The sequence below is a fragment of the Syngnathus typhle genome, linkage group LG4 (genome assembly GCF_033458585.1).
Source record: "Syngnathus typhle isolate RoL2023-S1 ecotype Sweden linkage group LG4, RoL_Styp_1.0, whole genome shotgun sequence".
Lineage (NCBI taxonomy): Eukaryota > Metazoa > Chordata > Actinopteri > Syngnathiformes > Syngnathidae > Syngnathus > Syngnathus typhle.
Window position 1 is genome coordinate 12,112,774 of NC_083741.1, and position 26,851 is coordinate 12,139,624.

Sequence of the window (26,851 nt, forward strand, 5' to 3'; positions counted from 1 at the left end):
CCTCTATACAAACAGAATTTTACAATTTGAACATCGCATGGTATCATTTACCGTACGTTGATATTATGATCAATATAATGAATTCAATGATATTATTATTTACATCATACACCTATTAACACTGATAAATAAACCTTAGCAATGGTATTGTGTCCACAAAAGAAACAAAAATATATTTAAATGTATGTGAGGCTTTGTTTTAGTGCTATATAAGTACATATTTTACAACACAGTCCAGTGCTGCATTATTAGTTTCACAAACACGACTCCCCAAAATCGGGGAAATTGAACTTCCCCAAAAGCTGAATGTTCCTAACTTATCCATAATCAAATAACTGAAGGTCAAGTTTCTACCTGTGATATGATGATATTTCAAAGAGGCCTGGTGCTGAGCTCGCATTAATTTTCATTGGAGGTGGGAAAAAAGCAGATCATTCTTCAGAGACCGGTTTGTTCATCACTACTGTCCTCATAGGCTCTGTTGGTCTGTCCATTGGCCTCAGGCTCGTAGGGATTTTCCACCCCCGTGCTTTTCCGATTCCTGCAAGAGAACATGAACATAACGTGATGTGGTCGAAAGTGACGCGTGTGACGAACGTCAAGGAACGTCAGCTTACTTCTTTTTGCGGTCTTTGATGCCAGAGACAATGAGAAAGAGTCCCATGAGCACCACCACTCCCATGATCACTCCAAACACCACCAGCCACACCTCCACCGGTTGCTCCACGGGAGGTGAAAGGGTTGCTGGGATACCGTCAAACTCCAGTGTGTGGTCGTCTAGTTGGAAAGCATCGTTGAGTCGGCCTCGGGATAGTCTGCCATTCACACAAGACATATCAGCCTCATATCTTCCAGGAGAGGACTTTTCAAATTGGATAAAAAAAATTACAGCAACGCACAACACTTATTTAAATGAAGTACCTCAACTCATTTCAATATTTATTGGTGCCGAGATTCCACTTTATGGTGGCAAACCTTTGAATAAAGTTCCTGCACTCAGTTCAACCGCAAAATGACAGATGTTTTCGGCAATGTCTAATTTAAGCTCCTCATCTCAACATACTTCCTTGGCACCAACATGCACAAGATAAATATGCGGTGGTTGAATGTCCTCAAACTTTCAGTCAAATTGATTGAGATGTACAAAGTTGTGCCTCACCGTATGGCTGCCTTCAAATCTTCCTTTGGCACATATACGGACGGATTCTTTGGATCGGTGACCACAATGTAGAAGGAAATCCTGGGCGTTTGTTTGTAAGTTATAACGTTCTCCGCTCTGCAGATGCAAAACGAGAGAAATGCTGTCACACGGCAGCAGTAAGAAGTTGAAAAGACGAGACAGAGCCAAGCATACTGACGTGAAGAGGAGGGTGGTGTTCTTTTGGCTGTAGTACTGTCTCAGAGCGTAGGCCACGCTGGCTTTGAACAGGTACTGCTCGTTGGCGTTCCAGGAATACTACGACATCAGATTTGAGTTGATTAACACTTCCCATGACATTTTTGTCAGGCCATTTTGCAACACATAACACTTACAGCTTCATCACCCATGGCCATTTTTAAACTGAGCCTCACTTTGATGGCATAATCAGAATCTGCAAACAGAGTCAATGAATGCATGTTACTTGTCTTCTAGTTTGGATAAATGTGATTGTCAAAGCAATACAGCATTTTACACGGGCTCAGGGAAGTTATTTGCCCCAAAATGTGGTCCAAATGCTTTGGTTGTTGTTGTTCAATGACTTACATGGATCTACCGCTGCATCCCAGCCAACAACGCGGTTGTGTTTCATGTTGTCCTCCTTCAGCCACACGTAAAGTTTTTGGAAATAATCCAGCAGTGGTTTAGCATCCATCTTGATATCTCCAGATATTGTATGTAAAGCTCGGGTCCACGACTGGGACCGACCCGACTCTAACATGTTCCTGGCAAAACAATGATTGGTGATGACTGCTGAAAGGAAAACCCCGCCCACTACATTAGACAGCTACACAAACTAACAAGCAAGTAGTAGTTCCTAGAGGTGTGACATCATGTTGATGGTATAAAGAGGTGGATTAAATTGTTGAAGGGAGAAGTAGTAATGTTACCTGAGTTTGGTGCCTGCGACAGCTGAACCGGTGATGTCACATGAAGACAAGGCATCGGAGTGACCGGCAGCATCACAAAGGGCTTTTTGAAACTGGAACTGGTAGATGGTTCTTGTGAAGTACCTGTATGTTAAGACATCAACAAAACACAACGATGATTGTTGTTCAAGTTTCAGATACATACAGTTTGGTTTTATCGATCTGTGTGTGTGTGTGTGTGTGTGTGTGTATATCTCACATCAATTTGAAACCAACAATTTGTCCACTTTATTTTGGAATGTTTTGAATAGAGAATAGCTAGTTGTAAAACTAAATTTAATTTGACCATCTCTTAACTATTGAATGTAAATGTCTGACTGTTCAAATGTTACCGGATGAAGGAATAGTCTCCAGAAACGTGGAACAGAGCAGCGGGGTCACAGTAAGTTTCATCTCTCGGCACGGGCTCCACCACACCGACGAGCTCTCTCCTGTTATGTTCGACAACACGGATTGGAGAAGATTCAACCGTTGGGGATTTCTATTGTTTCCAATCTCTGCTTGTAAGAATGCAAATTGTCTGTCTGCCTACTTCATCTCCCACCAGCGCTGCATCCATTTATCCTCGGGGATATTTCCTGCAAAGACCTGCCACCTCCACTCCTCCAGCATGTAGGTGAAAGGCAGAGTGGCTACAATAGTGAGCGCTTGCTTTAGAAGGAAGTTAATCTCTGTCTCTGTGGGCGTAAAATAAGAATGAAATTTGATGGATGTCGTTAAAATGACCTGTAGTGCTATAATTTTGCCACTTGACGGCAGTGTACAAAACTTTGATGGCTTGTTAGATGAGGCACAAACAGATATGTGAGTTAGTTGATAAAAGAATAGCTGTAAATAAACAATAATAAACAAGCACTGAATTGACAATAAATGAATCAAAATGGCATCTGAGTTACATTGGTACATGAATAAGAAACAATAATCACGGGAGTGAAGGAATTACAGGGATAAATCTGTCACACTAAATTAATTCAATGTTTTTGTAGAACTTTCTTTTACCGTTATCATAGGTGAAGTTAGAAGGCAGGAGGCCAAGGCTCTGCAGGTGCTTGGGTGTGGCGGCAGACAGGGACATGATTTCCCCGACGGCCTCGTGGAAACCCTCGTTGGCCCCGTCTCTCAAGAGGTAGGGCAGTTTTCGGTACGCCATCTGGTACTGGTTGTGGCCCATCTCATGGTGGACAGTCAGAAAGTTATCCATGTTGACTTGAGTGCACATTTTGATCCTAAGGGCAGCATGAGAAGTGTCAATGTTAGCAGTTTTATTGAGGAATGAAAACGTGCCATGATAGCATATCTGATATGGAGTAGCAATAAAACAGATTGCACCAATGTTTCTGATGAGTCATAGTAATAGAACTAACAAGAAATAAATGACGCTGGAAGTTGCCAGCAAACATCAAACACATCAAGTAGGAAGGGTGAATAAAAACAACTTAATGATTTGAAAAGATATTCTTATTTGCACATAAAGGGTAAATAAAAATTGTACCTTAATGTGCACTGAACGCTCTTAATTATTGTAGAAATCATCTAAGTGAAAGCATCATTTTTGTCATCACCTTTATTATATTTATTATAACCTGTTAGCCATTCTTTTAAGTTTGCTTTCGATTGTTCATCTTTGTTTATGATATAAATGTGTGCGCACGTGCGTGGACATGTGTGTGTGTGTGAGTGACTGTGCTACCTAAAGTCTTTTCTGTTCCCCATGTCCCATGCTGTGGGATGGCAAACCACCTTGCGTCCATCCTCAGGTTTCACCAGCATGGAGTTGGTCCAAAAGTTGTCAAACATTTTGTACAGGCCCACCGACATAAAGAACTTCTCCGCCTCTTCGAACAGTCGCCGCTCAGTCCAGCCCTGAAATTCAAGATGTCTCATGAAAATTGATGGACACAAACATCCATGTGGTATTTGTGTACCCCTGTATTTGTGCACAAATATTTTCACAATTCTCTACACACAGATTGACCAATAGAATGACTGATGTAAAACAACAACAACAACAACAACAACAAAGCTGGTTGCTGTCTTTTGTGGTATTACTTTATAAACAGAAACAATTGTACTGCACCTTTTCTACCATTGTTTTGCTGACATCAATCTCACCCTGGTAGGGCATTGACAGAGGATACAAGTTGGTCCAAAATCTTCCCCACATGTCACCTAGTAAAATCATCATGCAAAACAGGAACAAGAAAATTTGAAACTTCAGCGTTTCCGATTAGTTGATGTGAATGAAAATCTGCAAATTGATGACACGGTACCCAAGAGATGGGCTGGCAAAGGTCCTTTTTCATCAATGTGGCCTGTGTGGACTTTCATCAGCTTTGCCCTCACATAAGCATGAAGCTCCTTGTATAAGGGCAGGATCTGTGGAAAGACATCTTGCTGTTTGGACATACTCGCTCTCTTTCATATTGGAGATTCCACGAAAGACGTACCTGTTTATAGATGGAGCGTACATCTTCCATTAGCTGATTTCTGGTATAATCGTATGGACTTTCCTCATCAATAGTCTCATAGTTATATCTCCAGTAAGCTCCATAGTCCTCAAACCCTTCAGGTGTTAGAGGAAAAAATGAAAAATATCACCAGGTTAGTGAAGGGAATTTTGCAAGCCTTTATGTCAATGATTTAAAGAATGGAGAAGACTGTGAGTGGGTTCACCATTTAGTTTGGCAGCTTGGTTCTTCAGAAGCACATAGTCCTCGTAGAGTGGCCTCATCCTCTTGCCCACCTCTCTCCGCCATCCCTCCCACACGTGCAGAAGCTCGGAGTAGTTGTGGCTAGTGGACATCACGTGTTCCAGTCCTGTCGAAAAGCAGTGAGCGAACCTAATTGCCCAAAAGTATCGACTCCCCCTCCCATTCATTTTTGTTTGCCACTGCTGTCAAGTGCTTGCTCATGTGTTTTTTTGAGGAGTGTAGGTCTGTGTTGACCTGCTCAGGGTGGGCAACTGAAAAAAAAAAGCCTGCTTGCAAGTGTGGCCATGCCAATAGAGTATTATGCTTCTGTATCAATAAATGAAAATACTTTTCGCAGGTTTTCAAAAAGTAATGTACATTTAAAAAAAAAAAATCAACAACTGTGCACCTTGTGTGTGTTAATTATAAACTACCCCACTCCATAAGAACTTGTGGCTTATTAACAGCGTGTACCTGGCTCCAAAGTCTGACAGTTTAGCGGGTCGTCCATCATGCACACAGTTGCTGTGCTGTAGATTGTACTCATGTCACTCATGATCTTGCTCAGCTGCGGACAGATTTGAAACAAAATGGCAACATGATGAGATTTTGAAAAGCGCAACATGCACGGGGGGCAGCTTTGGACTAGACGAGAGCGTTTAAACAAATGGAACTGAAGCAACAGTCTTACGTGTGAAGCTTCATCCGGAGAGAGAGCACCGGCACCTTTGTCTTGTAGAGTGATGAGCTGTAATTTGATTTGAGGATCCTTGATTTCGTTAATGGGGAATTTCTGAGCCTGTTCTGACCTTTCAGTGTAGAACTTGCCCCAAATTTGACCCTCTTCTGACTGGATGCATAAAAAATACCACAGTAAGTATGTCATCAACACAATTTGGTTTGAAAATAAAAAGACAGGAAATTCTTACCAGTTTATCCGAGTTCTCCTTTGTGATGTTGGTGTTGTAGGCCCATGATGCCAGTGAGTACTGGTACATAAGAGCACTGGCTTCCTCATCAAATTTCTGCAGGAACTCCCTTGTCTGGTTCTCCACAAGCGACGAAGTAGAGAGAGAACACCAGCAAGCCAGCGCACAAAGTAAAAATTTTCCTGACATGCTGCGATCTAGTCACACTCACACACAATCACACTCTGACTAGGAAGGACACTGTCTTCTCTTATAAACTTTCCATAATCTTCTGTACTGCCTTGGCCTTTGGACAGAGTCATAACGGAGGGTGTATCTGAGTTTTGGTTTACAGATAGCGTGCCTCACTCCAGTGGTGTCTGATAGAATACAGTGCTTGAAAACAAAATGAAAATCGGAAATTGTGACATGAGTTTGGTTCGGTTTATGAATGATCGTGTAGAACAATTAACTACACTTAACAAATGTGCTGTACTGAATTAGAGATTAAGAGTGCATTATGTATTGTATTTTGACAATCAGTATTACTGGTATGGTTTTGTTGGTGTCTTCCTTGTAAGTGTCTTATAAAAATCAATCACTTTTATTTACTTATTATTTGAAATAATAGTAAAAATCTACTCTATAGTTGCAATCATTTTACTCAAACATTTTTTTTATCCACTGAGAGGAAGAGCTATCAAATCAAACTTTTTCGCTGACCATGCCTAAAATAAAACTCTTTTATTCCCCATATTTTTTTCACTGTTTTAATCCATACTGGATTGTGTCAATCAAACCAAAGCAGTCATTTTCCTTATGTCAGAAAGACAACCAAAGTTTGTCTTTTTTTTAATAATTATTATTAAATTTCAATCTGATGAGGTCGGTCTTTCTTTTACTTGAGTGTCTTATTTGATCTTCATGACCCTATGATGCCAAGAAACAGGAAACAATAGAACAGTGCACGTTTTTATCTGCTAACAGTCATAAAGAGCAAGTGCCCTATTAGGTCTTAAATGTCGATAAGAGAGCGGCAAAAGGTTATGCTGTACTGTAGTTTTCATGACTTGCACTAAACGATTACTTAACACTCGTTTCCCACCGTTAAAAATGTAACAATGCAACAATAGCGTTGAGAAGCAGTGTTTTCTTTTTCTTAATATTTTGGGGTGCCATTGACTTAAGTTAATGTGGGGGTACTTTTAAAGAACTGCACTTGTTTTCATTAAACACACACAGTACTGATATGTATAGAAATATTATTAGAATGAAACAGCGACCTCTCTTGCTTGTGGTCGGTGTTGCAATCTTAATTTAATGTTTCGTTCCACTGAAGTTGGACAACAATCAAAATGAATGTAAAAAAAAATAAAGCAAGTGAACCCTATAAAACACAAACATATTCATCTTCACGTACTAGGACTGGGTTTAACAGCCTTTATTGAGCCAAAACATTTATTTTACATTCAAAAGTTACATCTCACCACACACCTGCAAGCATTGAAAAAATCTCTTCTATAAGGCATTTTCCTTTTTCTGTTATTTAGTTCACAATCCTAGGAAAGCTATGGGAGCATATTGTTTTAATAGTGTGTACAGTTTATATTTTCCCAATATGAGCAGATGCAATTTAATCAAAAGGAAAATTATTCAGTTTTTTTTTCCTTTATAGTGCCAAGTTATTGACTGTTTATTGTAATTACCTGAAAGTAAAAACACATTTTTAGGTTTATACTAAAGTACATTTCAGACTCTTTTGCTATATTTGTTTTGTAATGAATTTATTTATGAATATTTTATTTTTATGGTTTCTGAAAATGCTAAAACAATTGTATGCAATTACACTATTAGAGCATGAGTATATATTTGCCACCTCTGCCTCACTGTCTAGAATGAGTTGGTGGGGCGCTGTCATTGGTGAATGAGGGGCTTGTAATGGTTTCCCGTCGACCGACTGTGCGTCAGTTCTTCAAATTTGCCCCAACAGCAGATTTAGAGCAGACATCTCTATACTGACTGAGCCTAGTGGCTATATTGGAATCATGGTGAATGATGGAGACAACAGGCCGGCTTAGCGGCTGGGCCACACATTCAGCAAAATGTGCTCGCTGCACGTTGTTTGTCAGGCAGCCCCTCTGCAAGTGACTCAATACAGTAAACTGCATTACACGACATGTGTGCTTTAATCCAAGACCATCCAAATAGCTTGATTATTGGCCTGTGCTGCACATTAAAAACGCCTAATTAAACATTATGAAAGAGAATTAGGGCCACAGTAAAAACAAGAAAAAATGTTACAGAAAAAAAAAAGTTGAAAATTTGATATTGCTTGACATCATGCACTAATACAACAAACCTACATCACAAAGTTGAGTTTAGGCTGACTACATCAGCCACGAAGCACGCAAAGCTATGCTAGTGAGCAGTCGATGCAAGAACGATCGACATCCATTGGCACTGCCTGGATGAGATCTATTTTGCAAATTTGAAAGGCGCAGTCCTCACTTCAGTTAGATCATTTATTTGCACATGCTCACTGTGCTATGAGGTTTGAAGACTACATGCAACACTTCAGTATATCTGGCTCACTATACGCTATATCCAAATGTTCCTGTCCCAGCCCCTCTTTGAAATTTTAGAACCCATTGTGGCCGACGTGTCAAATAATTTTGCCCACCCCTGGTGTAGATTAAAGTGCACACTATTTTTCATTTACCAGTCCAAGGCTTTAAAATAAATAAACACACACACACACACACACACATACAAAATCGCGAAACAGCGTTGCCGCGAAAGGTGAATGGCAATATAGCGAGGGAAAACTGTACATACAAATTGAAGAATGTCTTCCAAAGACTCTTGCTCACTGTCATCCCCTTAATAGTGCTCACTCACAGCACATCGGGTCAGGTACAGAGAAGAATCAATGAAGATATCACTGGAAACGACCGCTTGCCCTGAAAATGAAAGAGAGATGTGTTAAGAAATGTAAATGTTACGATGTGTTTATTTGCATTTCCAGAAAATCTTTTACTTTGAAAATCATTGCCGAGTCTTACTGACGCTCGATTGTCTGCCTTGATGGTGCGCGGAGGCGAGCCCGTCCGTGATCGCAGAGGCGACACGCATCTTCCTCCTCTTCCTCACACCACTGACCTGAGCCCCTGCGCTTAGCCGTGTCCTGACTGCATGTGAGTGTGCATGTGTGTGCGTGCGCGTGTGTGAGCGAGTGTGAGTGATGCCCATAGTAGGCCAGCAGAAGGAGCAGCAGCAGCAGCAGCAGCAGCGGCGGCGGCGGCGGCGGCAGCAGCATGGAGGATCTCAAGGAGAACTTTGGATTGCCGCTCGGGAATAACGCGCGGTCGACCTGAACCTCGTCAGGCTGCACGTTTTGGATATATTTGTTTGGATGGTGTCCTTCTTTCCACCTTTTCTAGACGCTGGGAATTTACGTTTGCTTTCCAAGTCTCATTTGGGGCGTGCGAAATGCCTTTCGCCAAAAGGATCGTGGAGCCGCCGCTTCTTTGCAGGCACCAGATCCCAAACGATGAAGGTCTGATCTTTGAGGACCTGTGCGCCATCACCAACGTGGTTCTGTCCCGGACCTTGCGACAGCTATCCGACCTGGCCCGGCACGCCTGCTCCTTGTTCCAAGAGCTGGAGAACGACATCGTCAGCACCAACCGGCGGGTCTGGGGGCTCCAGAACAAAATAGGCCGGATCCAACAGAATGCCAGTGCCCTGGACCCCAAAAAGGAGGCAGTGCGTAAGTAGAAGCGGATGACGCCCCCCCCCCCCCTTCCCAAAATATGAATCCACTTGAGCCATGTGTTATTTAAACACTCATTTAATCACGCACATATGTGTGCGTTCATGCTTCGAAGAAGGGTGCCCACCCATATATAATTTCAGACACGCACAAACGTGTCACGCGCATTTTTACTCATTTGCGCTTTCACGTCAGTCCCGTGTTGACTCCTGCGTCCAGACTGAAAGAGCGTGAAAATTTGCGCGCGCGTGTATGCATGTGCGTGAAGCCTGGCGGGCGCGTGTGTGAGGGGCGTGTGTTGGCGCTGCATAGGTCCCGCATCGCTGTTCCGTTACTGCGGGTTGCGCACACCAACGCACACACACACACACGCACACACGCCCTATATGCATGCATGTCGCGTTTATCTATGAAGAACGCCACGTTATCTTTCGAGTCGACTATTTTAAAATGTGTGCGCGTCAGCCCGTCACGCGCGCTCCATTCCCACCCTTTTTCACATGCAGCGGCACCATCCCAGCATCAATAATGAGTCCAGTTGACCATGTTGCAGCAGTGTGTCCCTAGACAGGAGCCGATGGTCGTGACAAGGGTGTGCGAGGGATGCGGCCGTGCACAAATTCATATGCACGGGCAGCACAAGCAAGCTTGACTGGCACCAACAAAAGACTACATTCGTGTAACAACAGCTACATATTATTTATGTCCTCTGCAGCAGCTACAGCAAGCAAGGCCTTGCTCATTTTATTCTGCTTGCCTAAACCATCACAATTAAAACGGTGTGGACAAAATGATTACTTTTAGCATTTGTCAGCAATAAAAATACCCCATATGTCATTCTTCAAGCTTAAAACAAAATCCTGACTTTTCCTTAAGTGACTTATAATACACAAAAATGAACATTTTGTATTGCAAAGTTTGCCTGCACCGAGCCTGTTGCGGGTTATATTAACTCCTAAAATGGATTTTTAATTTACCAGTGTGTCATATCGGTAAAAAATGAATGCAATGCCAAGAATGTGTGTCTATGGGGCAATGGAAAGAGACAGAATCAAACAATTCAGAGAACTGTTACCATCTCATGTGCAAAAGCTCTTGCAGAAAAACATGGCCCCGAATGGTCTTGGGGGAATCTTGAAACAACAAAAAAGTACAACGGCACAAATATGACCATACGAAGTAAGTTCAATATAAATGATCTAGCAGTTCATTTTTTTGTGCTATAGACATTAAAAAATGTTAATTTCTTACACTCTTACGAAAGGACAAGCACTAGAAAAAAATAATAATGGATGGATAGATGGATGTACCCAAAAAGTTGCTTTACTTAATATTGCAATAGTATGACTGACCTTAGAACAATCTGCAAGGTAGCCAACATTAAAATCCCAAGTACAGGTACAAACATAACATTTAAACATAGGAAAATTTCACACAGCACAAAAATATAATCGCAATTTTAGTTGACAATTTTGAGCTGTACTCAAGGACATACTGATTTACCACATCCAATGTCTTAATAGCCTGTCTGATATTCACAAATGCTTGATTAATCCTTAATCAATGTTTTAAGGGAAAGCCAACGTGTATTTTTCTTTTTCCAGACAGAGTCATGTCCAGTTTATGTAAAGTATGACTAATTCTGCTGTTATACTGTTTTGAAATTCCTCCATGAATTTAAAAAAGAGCAACAGGTGCACAATTCTGCATGAATTTGCTGATAACTTGGATTTATTTACACATTCTTGCAAATCACTATTTTTCAATATTATCATCTTGCTGGATGGGGCAGTTTAGGAAAAGTCAAATTTAACCGAAAGAATATATGTATAAATGTTCAACATCACTTTTCTTTTTCCAGACTGATGGACATATCGACTCGAGTCGTCACAAAATTGAGCATTAATATTACCCAGTACCTTTACTGTATATAATTTCAATTAACACAATGAAAGATAATTGTGAACAAGACCTTCATCTGACGCATAAGATGATTTGCCAATGTGTTACACCACTACAACGCCAACTACTTGTGAGGAGGACTTTCCTGACATAAAATAATGCCTTCAGTATCTGATATCGGTAGGCTCTACCAATACCCGATTCCTTGAAATAAGAACAATGTCGGCCCGATACAGATCGGTACTCACCCATCCCTCATTAAAACCAACATCTCTTTTCATGATAACAAATAATAGAGAAAAAGTAAACAAAAGTCCACAAAGTGGGAAAATATTCAGTGATTGTCTGGGACTTCAAATTGGCTGCATGGACGGTTTGTGTTTTCTTTGCCAACTCTCATACTTGGAATTTCACCAAATTGCTATTTCTTTTCCTTTTTTTTTATACAAGGGTCATTATCTTTGCTGTCATCGTGAAAAGACAGAAATCACCCTGAGGAAATGGATATTTTTGCGCAAACAGACACATTCAGTACCCGTTGCAACATCGTCTCCTCACTTCTTTGTTGAGACACTCAACACAGAAGATAGTCAATATGGTGCAAACTGGGATTGATCCTGGAGTTGGCGGTGGGCAGATGGCTGATATTGCAGGAAAAACAATGTGTCGTGTGCACCACTCATCTCTTGTTATGAGCAGTCAGTAAAACCCATTAGACGCTACTAATAATACAATGAGTCCAGCCATGGCCAACCTAATGGAACTTTCTAGGGAAAACGCTTTGGTTCACATTACACTAAGCCTTAGTGACTAAGGTAATGTCAAACTTTGGAGTATTGCTTTCGACATTTTAACCACACAGTACACTTATTTTTGAGGTGAACATCGATCCAGTCCAACTGTTGAACTATTTCATATTCAATGTATGTGAGTATTAACTTCACGTGTCAATTTGTGAGTCATGTGTGCCCCTAAATTTTCTACCTGCGCCACTAAAATTTCAGGTTTGGGGCCGCTGTGCTCACTTAAAAAAAAAATGGAGTAGGACAACCTTGGCATTCTGTACATTTCATTTTTAAAACCTGACACATGGAGACGACTTCAAAGAAGTTTAAGCCTCCACTCATAATCATCACCTGCTTTTTAGGATATTGTCCTATCAAATAAATCAGAAGCCCTCAGGAGAGAAAGATGCTGCATTTTCCCAAAGCCTGGGGGAAATACTGAGTTGTTGCAAAAATGTCACATCAAACAGGCACGTTTCAGATTAATGATGACTCACAGGAATGCGCAATGTCCCAAGAGCTACTGTGGACCCTGAGAGGATTGTCATGTTTTGTGTTGCTTTTGAACGCCTTTTAGCTCATTTCTATCATTTATTGTCCACACACTAACAGGATGCTACATGGAAAACCTAGTAGCTTAGCATGTTTCTTCTCTTACAGCATATACCGTATTTTCCGGACTATAAGTCGCTCCGGAGTACAAGTCGCACCAGCCATAAAATGCATAATGAAGAAGGAAAAGACATAAATAAATTGCACTGGAGTATAAGTCGCATTTTGGGGGGAAATTTATTTGCTAAAATCCAACACCAAGAAAAGACATGTCATCTTGAAAGGCAATTTCAAATAAAAATAGAAGAGGCAACAACAGGCTGAAGGTACGGTATGCTAACATTACATAAACACACAAACAAGAAACTGAGAAATTGCCTGACGTAACATTAAGAGTTATTCAAATAACTATAGCATAATTAACATGCTAACAAGTTTACCAAACCATCAGTGTCACTCCAAATCACAAAATCCAATGAAATCTTCATTCTTTGTGTCACTTTTAAACAACTCCGCTAACTCTGGAGGTAGAAGAGGTGGCGCTTCCTCTTCTACGTCACTTACATCAGACTCATCAACACGATTATCAACACAGGCCTAGAGCACCCTCTTGCGGTTTAGTGTGAAAATAACATAATAATAATAATAATAATAATTCATTATATTTGTATAGCGCTTTTCAAGAACCCAAAGACGCTTACAGGGAACAATGCAAAGACATACATGGGGGGGGGGGGGGGGGGAGGAGGAGGAAACAATCGGATAAACTTAAGAGGAGGAAAGCAGTTATGGGTAGGGGAGGTCATAAGCTTGGGAGAAGAGGTATGTTTTTAGACGGGACTTAAATATGGGAAGTGTGGGTGAGTCACAGACAGACTGGGGGAGAGAGTTCCAGTCTCTATATATCAACATATATCAACATGTAAAATGATATAATAATTTCATACACAAGTCGCACCCCCGGCCATAAAATGAAAAAAAAAATGCGACTCATAGTCCGGAAAATACGGTAGTTAAAATACATAGTGAGAAAGTGTCGTATATCATTGTATCTTGTTTTTTGACAAGCAAATGTTAGAGTTCATATCAGAAAGTTTGTAATTGCCTATGGATGCTGCAAGATGGTGGCCAATTGCTTTCTTCCTATTGGATGATGTGATGGCTTAACTAAATGAAGCATCTCCCCTCACTCCAACATAGTTCCTCCAATTCAAGATGCCACAAGATGGCGCCAAAGTAGTACAGAACACAAATATGAATAACATTAGCTTTACCTATACTCAAACAAAAGAAAAATAAATCATGTTTTCATAAAATTGAAATGATTGTATTCTATAACTACGGGGCTAGGAAATGGGAGACGACCAGTAGATAGCTGAGCACTGAACATCAGAAGAGATTTGGGGATATTGATCTTGTGGCGACTAGATTGTACTCTGCTCTTTTGTATGGATGCTCTAAAAGCAAACTTGACTGCATGGCCAGCAGGGGACTGCTCCATATCTCTAGTCTGCATAGTAACAGAAGAGAGAGAGATGTGTGCTTTAACCTTTCCGCTGAGTCAATCACTCTGTCACTCTCTCCCTGGGCCCGCATTTGAACTTGTTGATGTTGTTGTTGCACAGCTAGAAAGATCATACGGGGAAAGGTTCTCTCAGAAATCATACTATATAGTATATAAAAGAAATGGAAGTCATTGTAGAGGGAAGAAATAATTTGCTGAAAATTCACAGATTTACATTATTAGGACGGCTGTAGCTCAGAGCTCTTGTCATTAATTCTTCATTGAACCCATATTTTTAGGGAGGTGGCAGTACTTGGAGAAAACTAAGAAGTGGCAAGTAAAAAGGCAGAAACTTGTGTAAAAGGAGAAATATTGAATCAGAAATATTGCTAATTGTGCAGCATTTCTAAATGATCTCAACTGTTATGGTCCCTCCACAACTGAAAGGCAGCTTCTATGCACACTCGCTTTGTCCTAGGATGTCCATTTCTTTCTTTTTAACTGTGCTTGCTAACCGAGGGTCGATATTCCGCCACAGTATCAGCAAAGCCCCTCAAGCACATCATTGTCGTTAATACTCCCACTCACTGCTGTCCCCTTCCCTGAAACATTTCCACCTTCTGAGCCCCCAAGATCTCATCCAGTAAGTCGGTCAACATCTTAGCTGTGGTTGACGTTACCTCACTCGATTTACAGTACGTCTTGTTTTTCATCAGGTCGTCATTCACTAATGCTAAAAAAAGAAATACAACGGGACAGATTTTTTCAGTGTTTCCTACTACCAATTTCTCACTGAAGCTGGTTTGACGAAAATGTAAAAATCATGCATTCTTGCCAACCCCCAAGTGCTGGCCTCCATGCATTGCTAACGTGTGTCCATTCTCCTCCTCCTCTATCTATACTTCGTATTCCTCACTGCCCTACTTTCCCCATCAGCAGCAGCGTGGAGAGACATGTGCCTCTTGACAGCATATTTAATGTTTAATGCACTTTGATTTCCACCCAGACACAAGCAGGAGAGGAGAAAGTTTGATAACTCTATGAAAGAGTGAGACACATAAGAGAAATACGTGCCGGTTGCGCTCCGAACAGGGAGAATATGAGAAGAGCGCTTTTGAATGAAAGCTGCTGTGGAAAATATTCACCATTGATTCAAACATTAATAAACAAACAAGAAAGTTCCATTAAGAAAGAGCAGCTTTCATCTTTGAATAACTGCCGTCCGTCCGTCCGTCCGTCCGTCCGTCCATCCATCCATCCATCCATCCATCCATCCATCCATCCATCCATCCATCCATCCAGTCAGTCACCCATCCATCTTTTTTAAATGCTGTCTGACAATATTACTTGACTGTTGACACTCAAATGACTCCACTCAGACAAACTACTTCAAGAGTCTGCCAGAGGCTCCTGGTCACAACTACGCTCACAGAGCTGGACCATACCACCCTCTAATATGGTTTGTGCGATCGTATCTGCTGATCTGAGTGATCATGATGAATATTTTGGTCACGAGAGACCTTTGCATCAATGATATGTAAAGATTTAAGAGTTACAAATTTACTTCTCTTACAGCAAGCCATTGGGCTAAAAGAGACTATTCACTCGTGTGGGCACTCAGCCAATCAAAGGCACAATGTGACTCTAATCTGTGTGCGTACAGGGTGAGTCGCTTTAATTGAAATGCATAGGCCGTTAGTAGATAGTTGGGGATGCGCACATTTTTATCGTGTCATTACATTAACATAGCACATAGACGGTTTTATGTGCAAGGGCAAATTTTAAGCGCAAACCCACAATGACATTTTCTCCATCAGTCTGGAGCCTGGAGGGCAAAACAAAGAGGAAGAAATTGAGTTCAGACTAAAAACGCCATTTTTATATTTTCTATTCTTTCAATTTAGATTTGAAAATCTCTTTTCGGGAAGCATGAAACATCCGCAGCCTCAAAAAGATTTTTTTAAATAAGGAAAGGATAGCATTGTAAATAGAAATGCACCAACATAGCAAAACATAACAAAATAGAATGCAAGGAGGAAAAAAAGTTTTATCAAATGGAATTAAGCTGAAAGTCAAACACAGTCAACACACTGAACTCTGTGACCTTCTCCTCAGCTTTCGTGTTATGATTGGAACTGCTCCTTTAAGTGCTCCTGTCTGTGTCCCTGTTGCGGCTTGCAATAAAACATGCATGCAGGATTTATTGCTCCGTATATTGCTGCATGTATTCGGATGGATGGCTGCAATGGCTTCCTTTTGCTCGCCTGTTAGTTGATTAAAGGCCCTTTTCATGTGGCATAACACTCAACACAAACATCATCTCAATGTTGATGTCTGTTAATTGGTTGTGTCTAATAATTAAGTACAGAATCTAATCAGCAGAGGTCAGCAAATCAAGACATTTTTTGGTCTGTCTCGTATCTGTGCTAATTTCTATTACCCCTTCTCATTATGCATCAGGACTGACAAATAAATAGTTGAAGCAAGCGCTCTGTGCTTTTTGGAGAACTGTGCTAGCGAGAGAATCAAATTTGTCTTCCTTCATAATTATCTTGCAAAGATAGAGTAAGAGAGGGTACAATATTTTTTCACACGTTTTAATGTGTTTTACTGAGTTTCCGTGTGTTTAAAGCATTTTAAAGGGGCAAAACTAACCTCCCAAAATGTTTTTATTATATGGTCTCTTTATATCGCTGCATTCCACCAATCACTGGAGGGCTTGGAAGGAATCCCCTTCAATAACCAAAGACTGACTGTCTGACTATATCAATGTGCCCCCATTCATTTTCTTAAGCGTGTATTTGTGTCATGCTCCAACGGCATGTTAAACTCAATCATGTCTGTCGACTCCGCAAAATGCTGGCTTTAAACCAAAACGATGAAGTCAGTGACCTCTGTGGGTGGGTGGTAGTTTGTGAGTGCCTTCGCCACGAGTGGACATCTCTCAAATCCCGAGGCTCTGGTGCGTAAGCGTACCGTGATTCCATGAGGATACATGAGTAACATTTCCTCCAGCTTGATATTACATAACAGTGGACTTTTATTGACAAGTGTTGGTGCTCAGCGCTTGAGTACGATGCTTGGGAGCTTATTAACTCTGTCAAGAATGTAAATTGGGCATTTACTGGCAGCAAACATAGTTCCTTAGCAAATGAATTCCCTCTGTAACAAGGTCAGACCATTTCATTTGAATTGAAATTATTCAACCACCTGAAAATGTGTCAACTTCGACATGCGAAGGTTCTCTTAAAAACACAAAAGCACCTTTACCACAAATGGACTGTAGACTATAACCGGTTATTATTTTGAGGAAACTATTGAAGAATTCTGTCTTGGGCCTTTTCAGGCTAATCAAGTGTTTACATGCGCCTCATACTGTCAGATTCCACCCTGATGCAAATGGTATCAAGTAACTGACCTTGGAAAAAGGACAGACTTCCACTTCCTCTGGTTTGTCGTTACATCGCCATCTATGGAGCTTCATGCTTCTTAAGGAAGATTACAAATCCAAACACCTATGGGTTACCTCAAGACTCTTCAACTAAAATCAAACAAATACAAACTCAAGTAGAGTTTTCCCATATTTCTATTCAACCCTAAAACATTATTCCCATGATAACTTGTCCCTGGCAGGCCTCCGTAGGGAGCTCCACTTAGGAGAGATGAGTTTCCACGTAATCCCACAGAGAGAGGCAAAACTCTGAATGTCCCCGTTTCTGTCCAGTACAAAATAGAAAATGTGTTTTTATGCTATGTTTTAGTAGCTCTGACAAGGTTATTGACCCTTGATATCAATGCACTAGTATGCTCTTTGTTCACGTCGTAGAACGACTATTTCTTACTAGCTATGCTTTTTACTCGACAGCCTCCAACTAATAGTTTACTAATAAGATTTGATTGCTAGTAAACAATCAAACTGGGCTAAAGTGGTACTAGCAGTTGGAAAAATATCACAGTCCTAATAAGATGCCGCCCGATAGCCATTTTACTAGATTACTGAATCGTATTACTCGTGAGGACCACGAGTGGACCTAAGCTCGATAGAAATGCTCAATCGCCTTCCCGTAAATGTGTACGTTGAAGTTACATGTGGTATTGTACAGCCTACACATGAAATTAAAGGTGGCGTTGTAAACTTCAGCAAAGCATTCAAACAGATGGAGGGTGAAAATCTTTCTCTGCTCTTGTTTTAACGGGTGACCTGCTCTAGAAGACTTCCTCAGAAACAGATTGGCTTTGTAAAATCCTTAGCATGCTGCAAAGAGGAGCTGTCCTAATTGGACTAAGAGCGAGTTGGGTTTTGCACAACAAAACACGCCCGCCACACGCTACAGCTGCATGCGTCTGTGCTTGGGTGAGAGAACATCCTGATCGCTTTTCAGTCGCGTCGTCGGAACACAGAATAGAACACAAACAACCACGCTTCTTCCAATACTGCTACAAAATCCCATTAAAAGCTATTACTATGGGTTTCAGATCATGCGATTTACTAAGGCAGGGTAAATTAATCCAATTTGAAAGAGGATAGTCCATCAGTGAGGACAAAAAAAGACTTTACTTTTAACCCATATATCTGTCACTATCCATTCAGTCAAATGCTACAAATGCTGACCACTTTCCACACAAATCTTAACATGCAAAATTCTTCCCTTAGCAATCCAGTTCTCTGAAAAAATTCTTTACAGAGGAAAATGGCAAAAAAAAGTATGTGGAGGTCCACTCCATGCTAACTGCATGCACATATGTACGGATGGTCCTGCATGATGAGTACCTCTGGATGACAGGCCAGAGATGTGCGAGCCAAACGCTTCGGGCGACCACAGCTGTTCCAGCGAAGGGAAAAGAGTATCGGAAAGAAAGTGCCGTATTGCCATCTTTTCGCTGTCCTGCACTTTTGTTTGCTGAACAGCTGTCAATTTTAGCCTCGCGCTCGTATTTTCCAACGCCGGCACAAGTAGTGTGAAGTTAAACAGTGTGGAAGTGTTTCAAACTGCGGCATAAGGAAGAGGATATGTTCCACAACCAGCGTGATAGATTAAAATCAGACCATTCCCACTCACTTTGAAGACATTTCAAGACTCTCTGTCAAGAAAAGACTATGGAATCATAGCATTTTGAGAAAAAGGAAAAATGACTCACTTGCACAGTTCTCCAAATGAGATGCAAAGTGTGCTTGCTCACTCCCAGTTGAAGTTTACTCTAAAGAGAATTCAACTGTGCATATTTAAACAACAAAGTGTTCAACAGAGGTCCACTTGCTTAATGGTAACATGTCATTTAAAAACGCCATAGACCAGCAAAGGGAAATTAGTGTTAGTTACGTTAATTATAATCCTTGGGAAAACACGTACGGAGCCGCAACACAGCAGAGCATGCAACAATACAGTGGTATCAAATCAATTGTATCTCAAAACATCACTTGTCCTTTGAAATGACTAAAAATGTCAATCCATTCTAGCTTCCTCCAACAAGCAATTCATTTTTTTTATCATTTAGTAAGGAAATCGACACACGAAAGTAACATTTCAGAATAGAAAACATACATAGAATGAAATGGTTTATTACTAAAATGGTCATGAAGACACAAACAAAGAAGACTTTCACAACTACTGAAAGTAACCCAGTAAACTACAGTACGATTTTTTTTGCAGAGGATAAATAATATATGCCGACTATTGCTGTACTGTCTGTCTACATTTGTTGCTTCACCATTTTCAAATCCTGTGTCTGTTGCTGAAAGGGTTATAATACCGACGCGGCACTATTTGCATCATAAGTTAGCATTAATTTTTGGCAACAAATGTTGACCATCTACCACAGTGCTGCTTACAAACATTTAAAGTGAACGGTACAAAACACATTTAGTGAACAGAAAACAAAATCAGCTGACATTGCACAGTTGTGTTTCTCAGTACAACATGGTAAAAATAATTACAGTGTCTTGACAGATATTGCCCCCATTCTTTGATCTTGTAATTATCACCATGGAGTTGAATAATTACAGTAGCAGCAAATTACAATTAACTGATTGTGTGACTTAGGGGACTCCCTTGGATAAGAGTGCGCCTATGTGTCCGTGAGTGTGTGTGTGTGTGTGTGTAGATTATTCCTGTGATAGACGAGATCAGCTAAATAGACCAACGCATTCAAATCACCATCCATATTATTTGCCTCTGTCTCAAGAAGTGCTTCTTCATCACTTGGTGTTCTCTGGTGTCACCTTCACTAGAATCCAAAATTAATCACAGTTAACTAACTGACAGGTGTCACACACACAAGATTATGTAATACATTGTGAATTAACGCGACTGTGCAATGACCAGTAAAGGGGGGAAGAAGTTTTCAGATGCGTTGTCACTTGAAAGAGATATCTTCAGATCACAGAAGATTTAATTTAAGATGATTAATAAGTAATTAGTCACTAGAAAGACATCTACCAATGTGATGGGCTTTCCTTGTATTTACACTGATACGTTTAACATTTTAGCACGAAACTTCAGTCAAATAGAATCATTGTGAACTTTGTTGCCATTTTCAGATATGAAATAAATTCAGCTGAGAATTAAGATAAGACGTGTGTGTGGGTGAGCAGCCTAGACCTTTAATCCATGCCAGTTGAAATAAAGCAGAGCCATATGGGTGGCAGTGGATCAGGAGCAGTGATCCTGAGGATGATACAACCCCAGTTGAACCTATGTGTGTGTGTGTGTCTGCGTGTGTGCGTGAAACATATTTACACTCCATCTGATGTTTATCATTGCACCATGCTTGCCGCGCCAAACTGTGCATGAGCAGAAATGCTGCTCCATTCATTGCATGGAAATGCAAGAGTTTTGTGACCTCTCCATAGGAATTACGGAAGTGCAATTTTGTATCACTGTGATTGGTTGGCAACCAGTCTGGGGTGTCCCCTGCCTACTGCCCCAAGTCAGCTGGGATCAGTTCCAGCACGCCCGCGAGCCTCGTGAGGACACGCGGTTTGGATTAATGGATGGATTTTGTATCAAATGTACAAAAGACTTGAAGTACTTATCCTGTTGCCTTCTTATTAGGAACTTCATATGATGTCTGAGAATAACACCCAACAATCAACAGCAAACTTTAATCTGATATTTTTGGGGGCTGACTTCTCCTTTAACATGGAAATGATGCTGATGGGAAATAATTTTGCTTCAATCATCATTTTGCCAGTCCCCCCCCCTCAAGTACATATAAATAGTACTGTAATGCATTCGGGATGAGAACTGTCTAGACTCACTATGTTGTCTCTGGTTGCTTCTTTGTTTGATGGTTATCAATCTTTAAGACACAAGCGCAGTTCTCGTCTACGCACAGGGATGCAGAAGAGCACATACACATTGAGGCCCGGACGACGCAGTCAGACAAACACACTGTTGCACAAATCCATGACCAACGCTTGGAAGTCCCAGAGAAACTGGCCCTTCTCTCATCCTTAGGATGAAAGTGGGAGGGTGGGGATAATGCATTATACATTCCCTCTTCTCTCCAACTGCTCATTATGTTACAGCAGCGGCCACAGCTTCAAAACAGATCGTTCCTAATGAGACTGTAGCTTGCCGCGTAACTTCATAGTCACAGGTGACACTTAGACAAAACGCGAAGATACATTTTGTGATATCCCTCCACGGCGGTTATTAACACGTCAAAACAACTGATTGATCACTTCGTGTCAAAGCTTTGGAATTGAATGTGAATTTACGTTCTGCCGTGTTGTGATGTGTTCTGTTTTTATTTGTCAGGGATGCCACAGACCTACAAAACATAAGGTGGCTGAAGTGGAGGCCTGTTCTCATGGTGGTGAAATACATGCAGTGCTGCACTTTCAAAGCCTTTGAACAGATTTAAAGAATAAATGCCTTACTTAACTCTGGAGTAAACAGATAGATTGGATAAGATGAACACTGATCTCGTTATGTTGGGTCTAGGAGAAGTCGGAATGACAGCAGGTCTGAGCTTTAGAGCTTGTTGATATCGTAACATGAGTCTTTGGTTCCTCTCATGAGACATTGTGGTTTCTCCTCCATTTATTTGGGCATACTAAAGATCGGAAATAGGATGCCACTGCGGATTGGTGTATCATAATCACAGCAATAAACATTTCCTTGCATTTATTATCTCACCACATTCCCACAGCAGAAACATTTCTATCGTCTCCTCCAGAATGCGAGACATGTTGAAGAACTGGAAGGAATAGAAAGAAAGGGGGGGGGGGGACAAAGACTGAAGTGAGCAGGAGATGAAACGGTGATATGGGGTGGAAAGATGATGACAGAAGCAGATAGAAGAGAAGGAAACTGCAGCCATTTTACACCGAGGTGTGCGTCTAACGCTGAGAGACAGAGTATGTTGTATGTGCGATGGGGCAGTGCGTACGAGAAGAGCAATAAGGCCAAGATTCTTGGAGGAGACTCACTCTCACTGTCACATCAATCAGACGACATAACACACACACTCAACACAGCCTCCCTTCTCCTGCCCTCTCTTCGTAGCATGGCTAGAAGAGAAGCACGGAAGCCATTTTTTTTCCCTTTCCTGTCAGAGACAATTTTAACCTCGTATTAAATATCTTAAGGAACATCGTCTACATGTAGACATGGACAAGAGAAGATTGATGTCTCGCTCGTGTCGTTAGTGGGCGAAAAATATACGAGTAGGCTAAATCATGTTGGAATAGGGGCTTGTTTAAAGTTTAGTTTGTAGTGTACACTGGGAAAAGACTTTGGCAGCCCCTGACTGGACATATATGTAACAATTGGAGGCTATCCTGATAGAAAAAACATTTGCATATGCAAAATGATCTTTGAAGTGATGGAATCCAAAGAAGAGGCAAACATACCCTGCATTTCTTTTTTTACATGGTTGTCAGGACCCCTTTTGAATCTTGCCTACTCAAAGAATACGCATGCTCACGGTTGTTCTCCATCAAGTTGCACACGAGTGAGAGCCAATCCTTTTGGGGAAGCCAGCGACGGCATAAAAGCCATATTTTGATTGAACAAGTTCGGAGTGTGTGTAAATTGGATGAATCTGCCTGGTAAGTTGAGCGCCGATTGCCACAGTGCACTTAAATGAGCCATTTGGAAGGAAATGCAGGGAACACAGTTGTCCTAGGTGATATAGAATTCGACTCAACCCTTGAATCACTCCAGTTACATTGCTAAATACAAGATTAGTCCCCCCACCCCCCGGCATTTCAAAAACTAGGTTTTCGTCATCGTCTCTTATTTTGCTAACGCCTTGTCCACACCACAATAATCGTCATTGTTCAGTATTAGAAGGGAATTAGTTACCCAAAATTCTAATGGCAATGTCCAAGTACTGTAATGCACCAAATCCTGGGAGGTTAAAATATGGAAGAGCAGATGAACAAGACCCTGGAAAGCTCTTTTAAAATGAATATTGTGACTTTCCAACGTGTGTAAAATACACCCGTTATCACAAATTTATGATCCATCTTCATTTTATATGCACTGGCGCGCACACACACACACACACACACACACACGCTCACAGCTTCAGGGTGTGCCCAGCATCAGCATGAGTACACTTGCTGCCTGCTCTCTTGCTCCGTGTGTCCTTATTGGTTCCTGCCAAATCTGGCCATCCAATCACATTAGGCGGAGCAAGTGTGTGCACAGACTTGCAAATAATCTGCGCTTTTACAATAACAGCACACAACCTGCACAGCCATCTATCTAGACGACGGCATTTCCTGCTTTGCTTTGTATGCTTCTTCGTCTTGTGTGGTGAATGTTGGTCAAGGGTCTCAAGGGGTCGTGTTAGGTTGACATCAACCTTAAGTTTTCCAACCCCAAATTAGCATGGTCTATCACCTAACCCTTACATAAATACGTAATTGTATGCATTTTTAAGGGAATATCACAATACACAAAATGTGCTCCAGATTCTATTTGCATCTATTTCTTGTTTTCCTGAGCCAGTGGTTCCGCTGAGTGGGGGCTTCTAAAGCTGTTGTGAATTATTAAGCAGAGGTGAATTATGGGGCTGCAGTGAGCGAGAGAGGGCGAGATAAAGAGCGAAAGAGCAAGAGAGAGATTGAGCAAGCGAGAGCGAGAGAGAGAGGTCTGGACAAAAATAGGTCAACCTAGTTGTGGCAAACCAGGCAAGTAGAAATGATTCTCTCTCTGAGGAGGCGCTCTGTGTGTGAGTGTTTGTGTGTCAGGGAAGGTTGCATATTTGTCAGGAGCTCTCGAGCACTTATTTAAAGCAGACAACAAAGCTCCCGCCTGTATGCCAGTCGTGTTGTATGTCAAAACATAAGAAGAACATCTCGTCCATAAAAGGGAGCTATTGTGGAAACGCAAACAATCATTATGAGTGTGACACAACACGGTGCAGTGGTAATTTGACTTGTGAGTTAAATTTGGCGTGTAACCAAGCTTGTAACTTAATGTATCCTAATAAAATGAATGGAGATCCCTGTTGTATAGAAGCCCCAAAAAAAACATAAAAGAAGATATAAGTAAGTAAACTAGCTTCATAAAAATTATAACTAGTGTTGCGGTTGTGCCTTTAAGGGCCGTTTAAAATTCAGCTTAGTTTATTATTATTATTATTATTAGTATTATTATTTAGCTTAGTTCATGTAAGTGTCTGGGTGTGAGCTCTTTGCCTGCTCCTTGCTAGTGTTGTAATGTTGTATTATCCAATAAATTATTCTTTTTCACTTGAGAAGTGGCATTTGTGACGCTTGACCAAGCAACCTCAAAACCTTTTAAGTTGGGGCATGCCTAAGTTTGACTTTACTTTACATTATCAAAGTTGGAACAGTCAACCAGAGGTGTTTTTTTTTCAATAACTTGGGAGTGTAAATCAAACGTGAAAATATTTTAAAATCTACAATACTTCAAGTCAATTCCAAAATCCATTTTCCAATTAGAAATAATGTAAAACTCATTAAAATATTGTTTCCCAAGCACTCGCCATTGTAAAACTTGTGTAAACTGCACAGGCAATTGTTTAAGTCATAATTTAACATTCGGAACTTAGTTAAAGTTAGAACTAAAATAAAACTCATTCTTTGAGTTTGTCAGATATTCCTAAAATGAATGAAGCCTTTAATCTGGCTGCCAGAAGCCAGAATAAGTCATCTTGAGCTCTGTTTGCTTTTTGGATAAACTCTATGTTTACATTTCAGTGTACTCATGAAGTGATGGCTTTGAAACAGAGTTTGGACGGTTGCCGTCATACATTTTCTTTTTGCACTGGCGCTCAAAGCCAAAGAAAAACATTTGTGGAGTTAGATGCTCACTAAACTGGTCAGTGGCATATTTTTTGCATATTTCACATTTTTATTTATTTGCTCGATTGATTTTCCATTTTTCTTTTACGTCCGCCTCACAGTGCAGAGGTTGCGGGTTCGATTAGGCCTTCCTGCGCAAAGTTTGCGTCTTCTCCCCGTGCCTGCAGGACTTTTCCCTGGGTAATCTGGTTTCTGTTTGATAGTAGGTCATGAAAATGATTAGGATGTATGTGACTGCATTTAGAAAATGACAATAGATGATCTCCGAGCCAGTCTAATTACAGCCCCCCCAACCCCGCCCCCGCGCCGCCTCCCAAATAAATAAAGAACAGAGATTATCGAGAGATTGTCGCAAATACATCAAACATTCTGTTGCCAGCGAAGACAGACTGCTAAATGCATTTCTGTATAATCAACTTGCTCTTGTGACTGTTATTTACATCATAATCCCGCAAGTGCGATATTGCAGCACAGTTGAGTGGTTCAACAAGAGTTCAGAACAAGAAGAAGCACTTACTGGTTGATCTTAGAATTGTCCCCCCCCCACCCCCTCCCTTTTTTTAAATAAACCCTTTTAATTTAAAACCCTTTAATTCTCCATGCACAATTACTGTAGCACGTTCTGGGTCAACTTTAAATATCCTTATATTAATTGTCTATACCAAATGATTAACTCCAGATCTTTTCAAGGTGTATTAAAAGCCTGACTGACATTAATGTAAAGATGTTTTGGAGGAGAGGGAACTTCTATTGATCATGTAAGGTTTTGTATTTGCGTGACTAAAATGTGAATCATAACTTTTTGTATATTAAGAAAATAAATTGAAGTAAATAGTACACCAAATTGGGATGAAGTATATAGATATATACAGTTATGTATATTTGCTAGAAATTCTATTTCCTGCGGTGGGGACAAAAATGGCACCTGTATAATGGTCAGTATTAAATCTTTTTTCTTAAAATGTTTTTCTATGATATTAATTTATATTTTGATATCAGAACAGTGCTATTTTTCTTGACTTAAAGCACATTGAACATTTATTTAGGAGTGCTCCTTTCATTTGATTCAGTAAAATTGCCTTGACATACGAGTGCATTGAGTTCCCATCTGAACAAAAGTCAACTTTCCAAGTTAAGGTAGTTAAGTTTAGCACATCTGTCGCATCTGAACGCAAGAAAATGCACTTGTGCGTTTTCTGTGAGTACGCACGTCTGCGAGGGGTGATGAGGTTTATGTGTGTGTGTAGGCAAATGTGAGCGAGCTCAAGAAGGCGGGGCGAGCGAGGAGAAGCATGACCTACATTTGGCAAAGCTCATCGTATGAGCA

The 26,851-nt window shown here is 40.8% G+C and overlaps 2 protein-coding genes across 2 annotated transcripts in view; one reads left to right on the top strand and one right to left on the bottom strand.

The window, feature by feature from the left end:
• Window positions 1–74: 74 nt before the first annotated feature.
• On the bottom strand, window positions 75–5,955 carry ace2 (angiotensin I converting enzyme 2). Its single transcript, XM_061277318.1, has 18 exons — window positions 5,747–5,955; window positions 5,509–5,667; window positions 5,292–5,385; window positions 4,801–4,944; window positions 4,575–4,690; window positions 4,398–4,503; window positions 4,205–4,296; window positions 3,818–3,990; window positions 3,127–3,353; window positions 2,660–2,804; window positions 2,460–2,558; window positions 2,089–2,211; window positions 1,745–1,923; window positions 1,534–1,592; window positions 1,359–1,456; window positions 1,160–1,276; window positions 618–815; window positions 75–541 (listed from the first exon to the last, which is right to left on the bottom strand). The coding sequence occupies exons 1-18, from the start codon at window positions 5,933–5,935 to the stop codon at window positions 439–441; spliced, it is 2,421 nt and encodes an 806-aa protein (XP_061133302.1). The 5' UTR covers window positions 5,936–5,955; the 3' UTR covers window positions 75–438.
• A 2,946-nt stretch (window positions 5,956–8,901) lies between these two features.
• Window positions 8,902–26,851, top strand: part of nhsb (Nance-Horan syndrome b (congenital cataracts and dental anomalies)) — a 36,600-nt gene continuing 18,650 nt past the window's right edge. Inside the window, 1 exon segment of the mRNA XM_061277560.1 lies at window positions 8,902–9,494. Coding sequence (XP_061133544.1) covers window positions 9,215–9,494 — 280 coding nt within the window. The 5' untranslated portion in view covers window positions 8,902–9,214.

What these genes read in the sequence shown, in the direction of transcription:
- ace2 (XM_061277318.1), bottom strand. Translation starts at nt 5,935, where the DNA reads ATGTCAGGAAAATTTTTACTTTGTGCGCTGGCTTGCTGGTGTTCTCTC. An exon ending in CTCCGGATGAAGCTTCACAC is followed by an intron (nt 5,386 to 5,508) that starts GTAAGACTGTTG and finishes ATCTGTCCGCAG; the next exon opens with CTGAGCAAGATCATGAGTGA. An exon ending in TGGCCATGGGTGATGAAGCT is followed by an intron (nt 1,457 to 1,533) that starts GTAAGTGTTATG and finishes CTGATGTCGTAG; the next exon opens with TATTCCTGGAACGCCAACGA.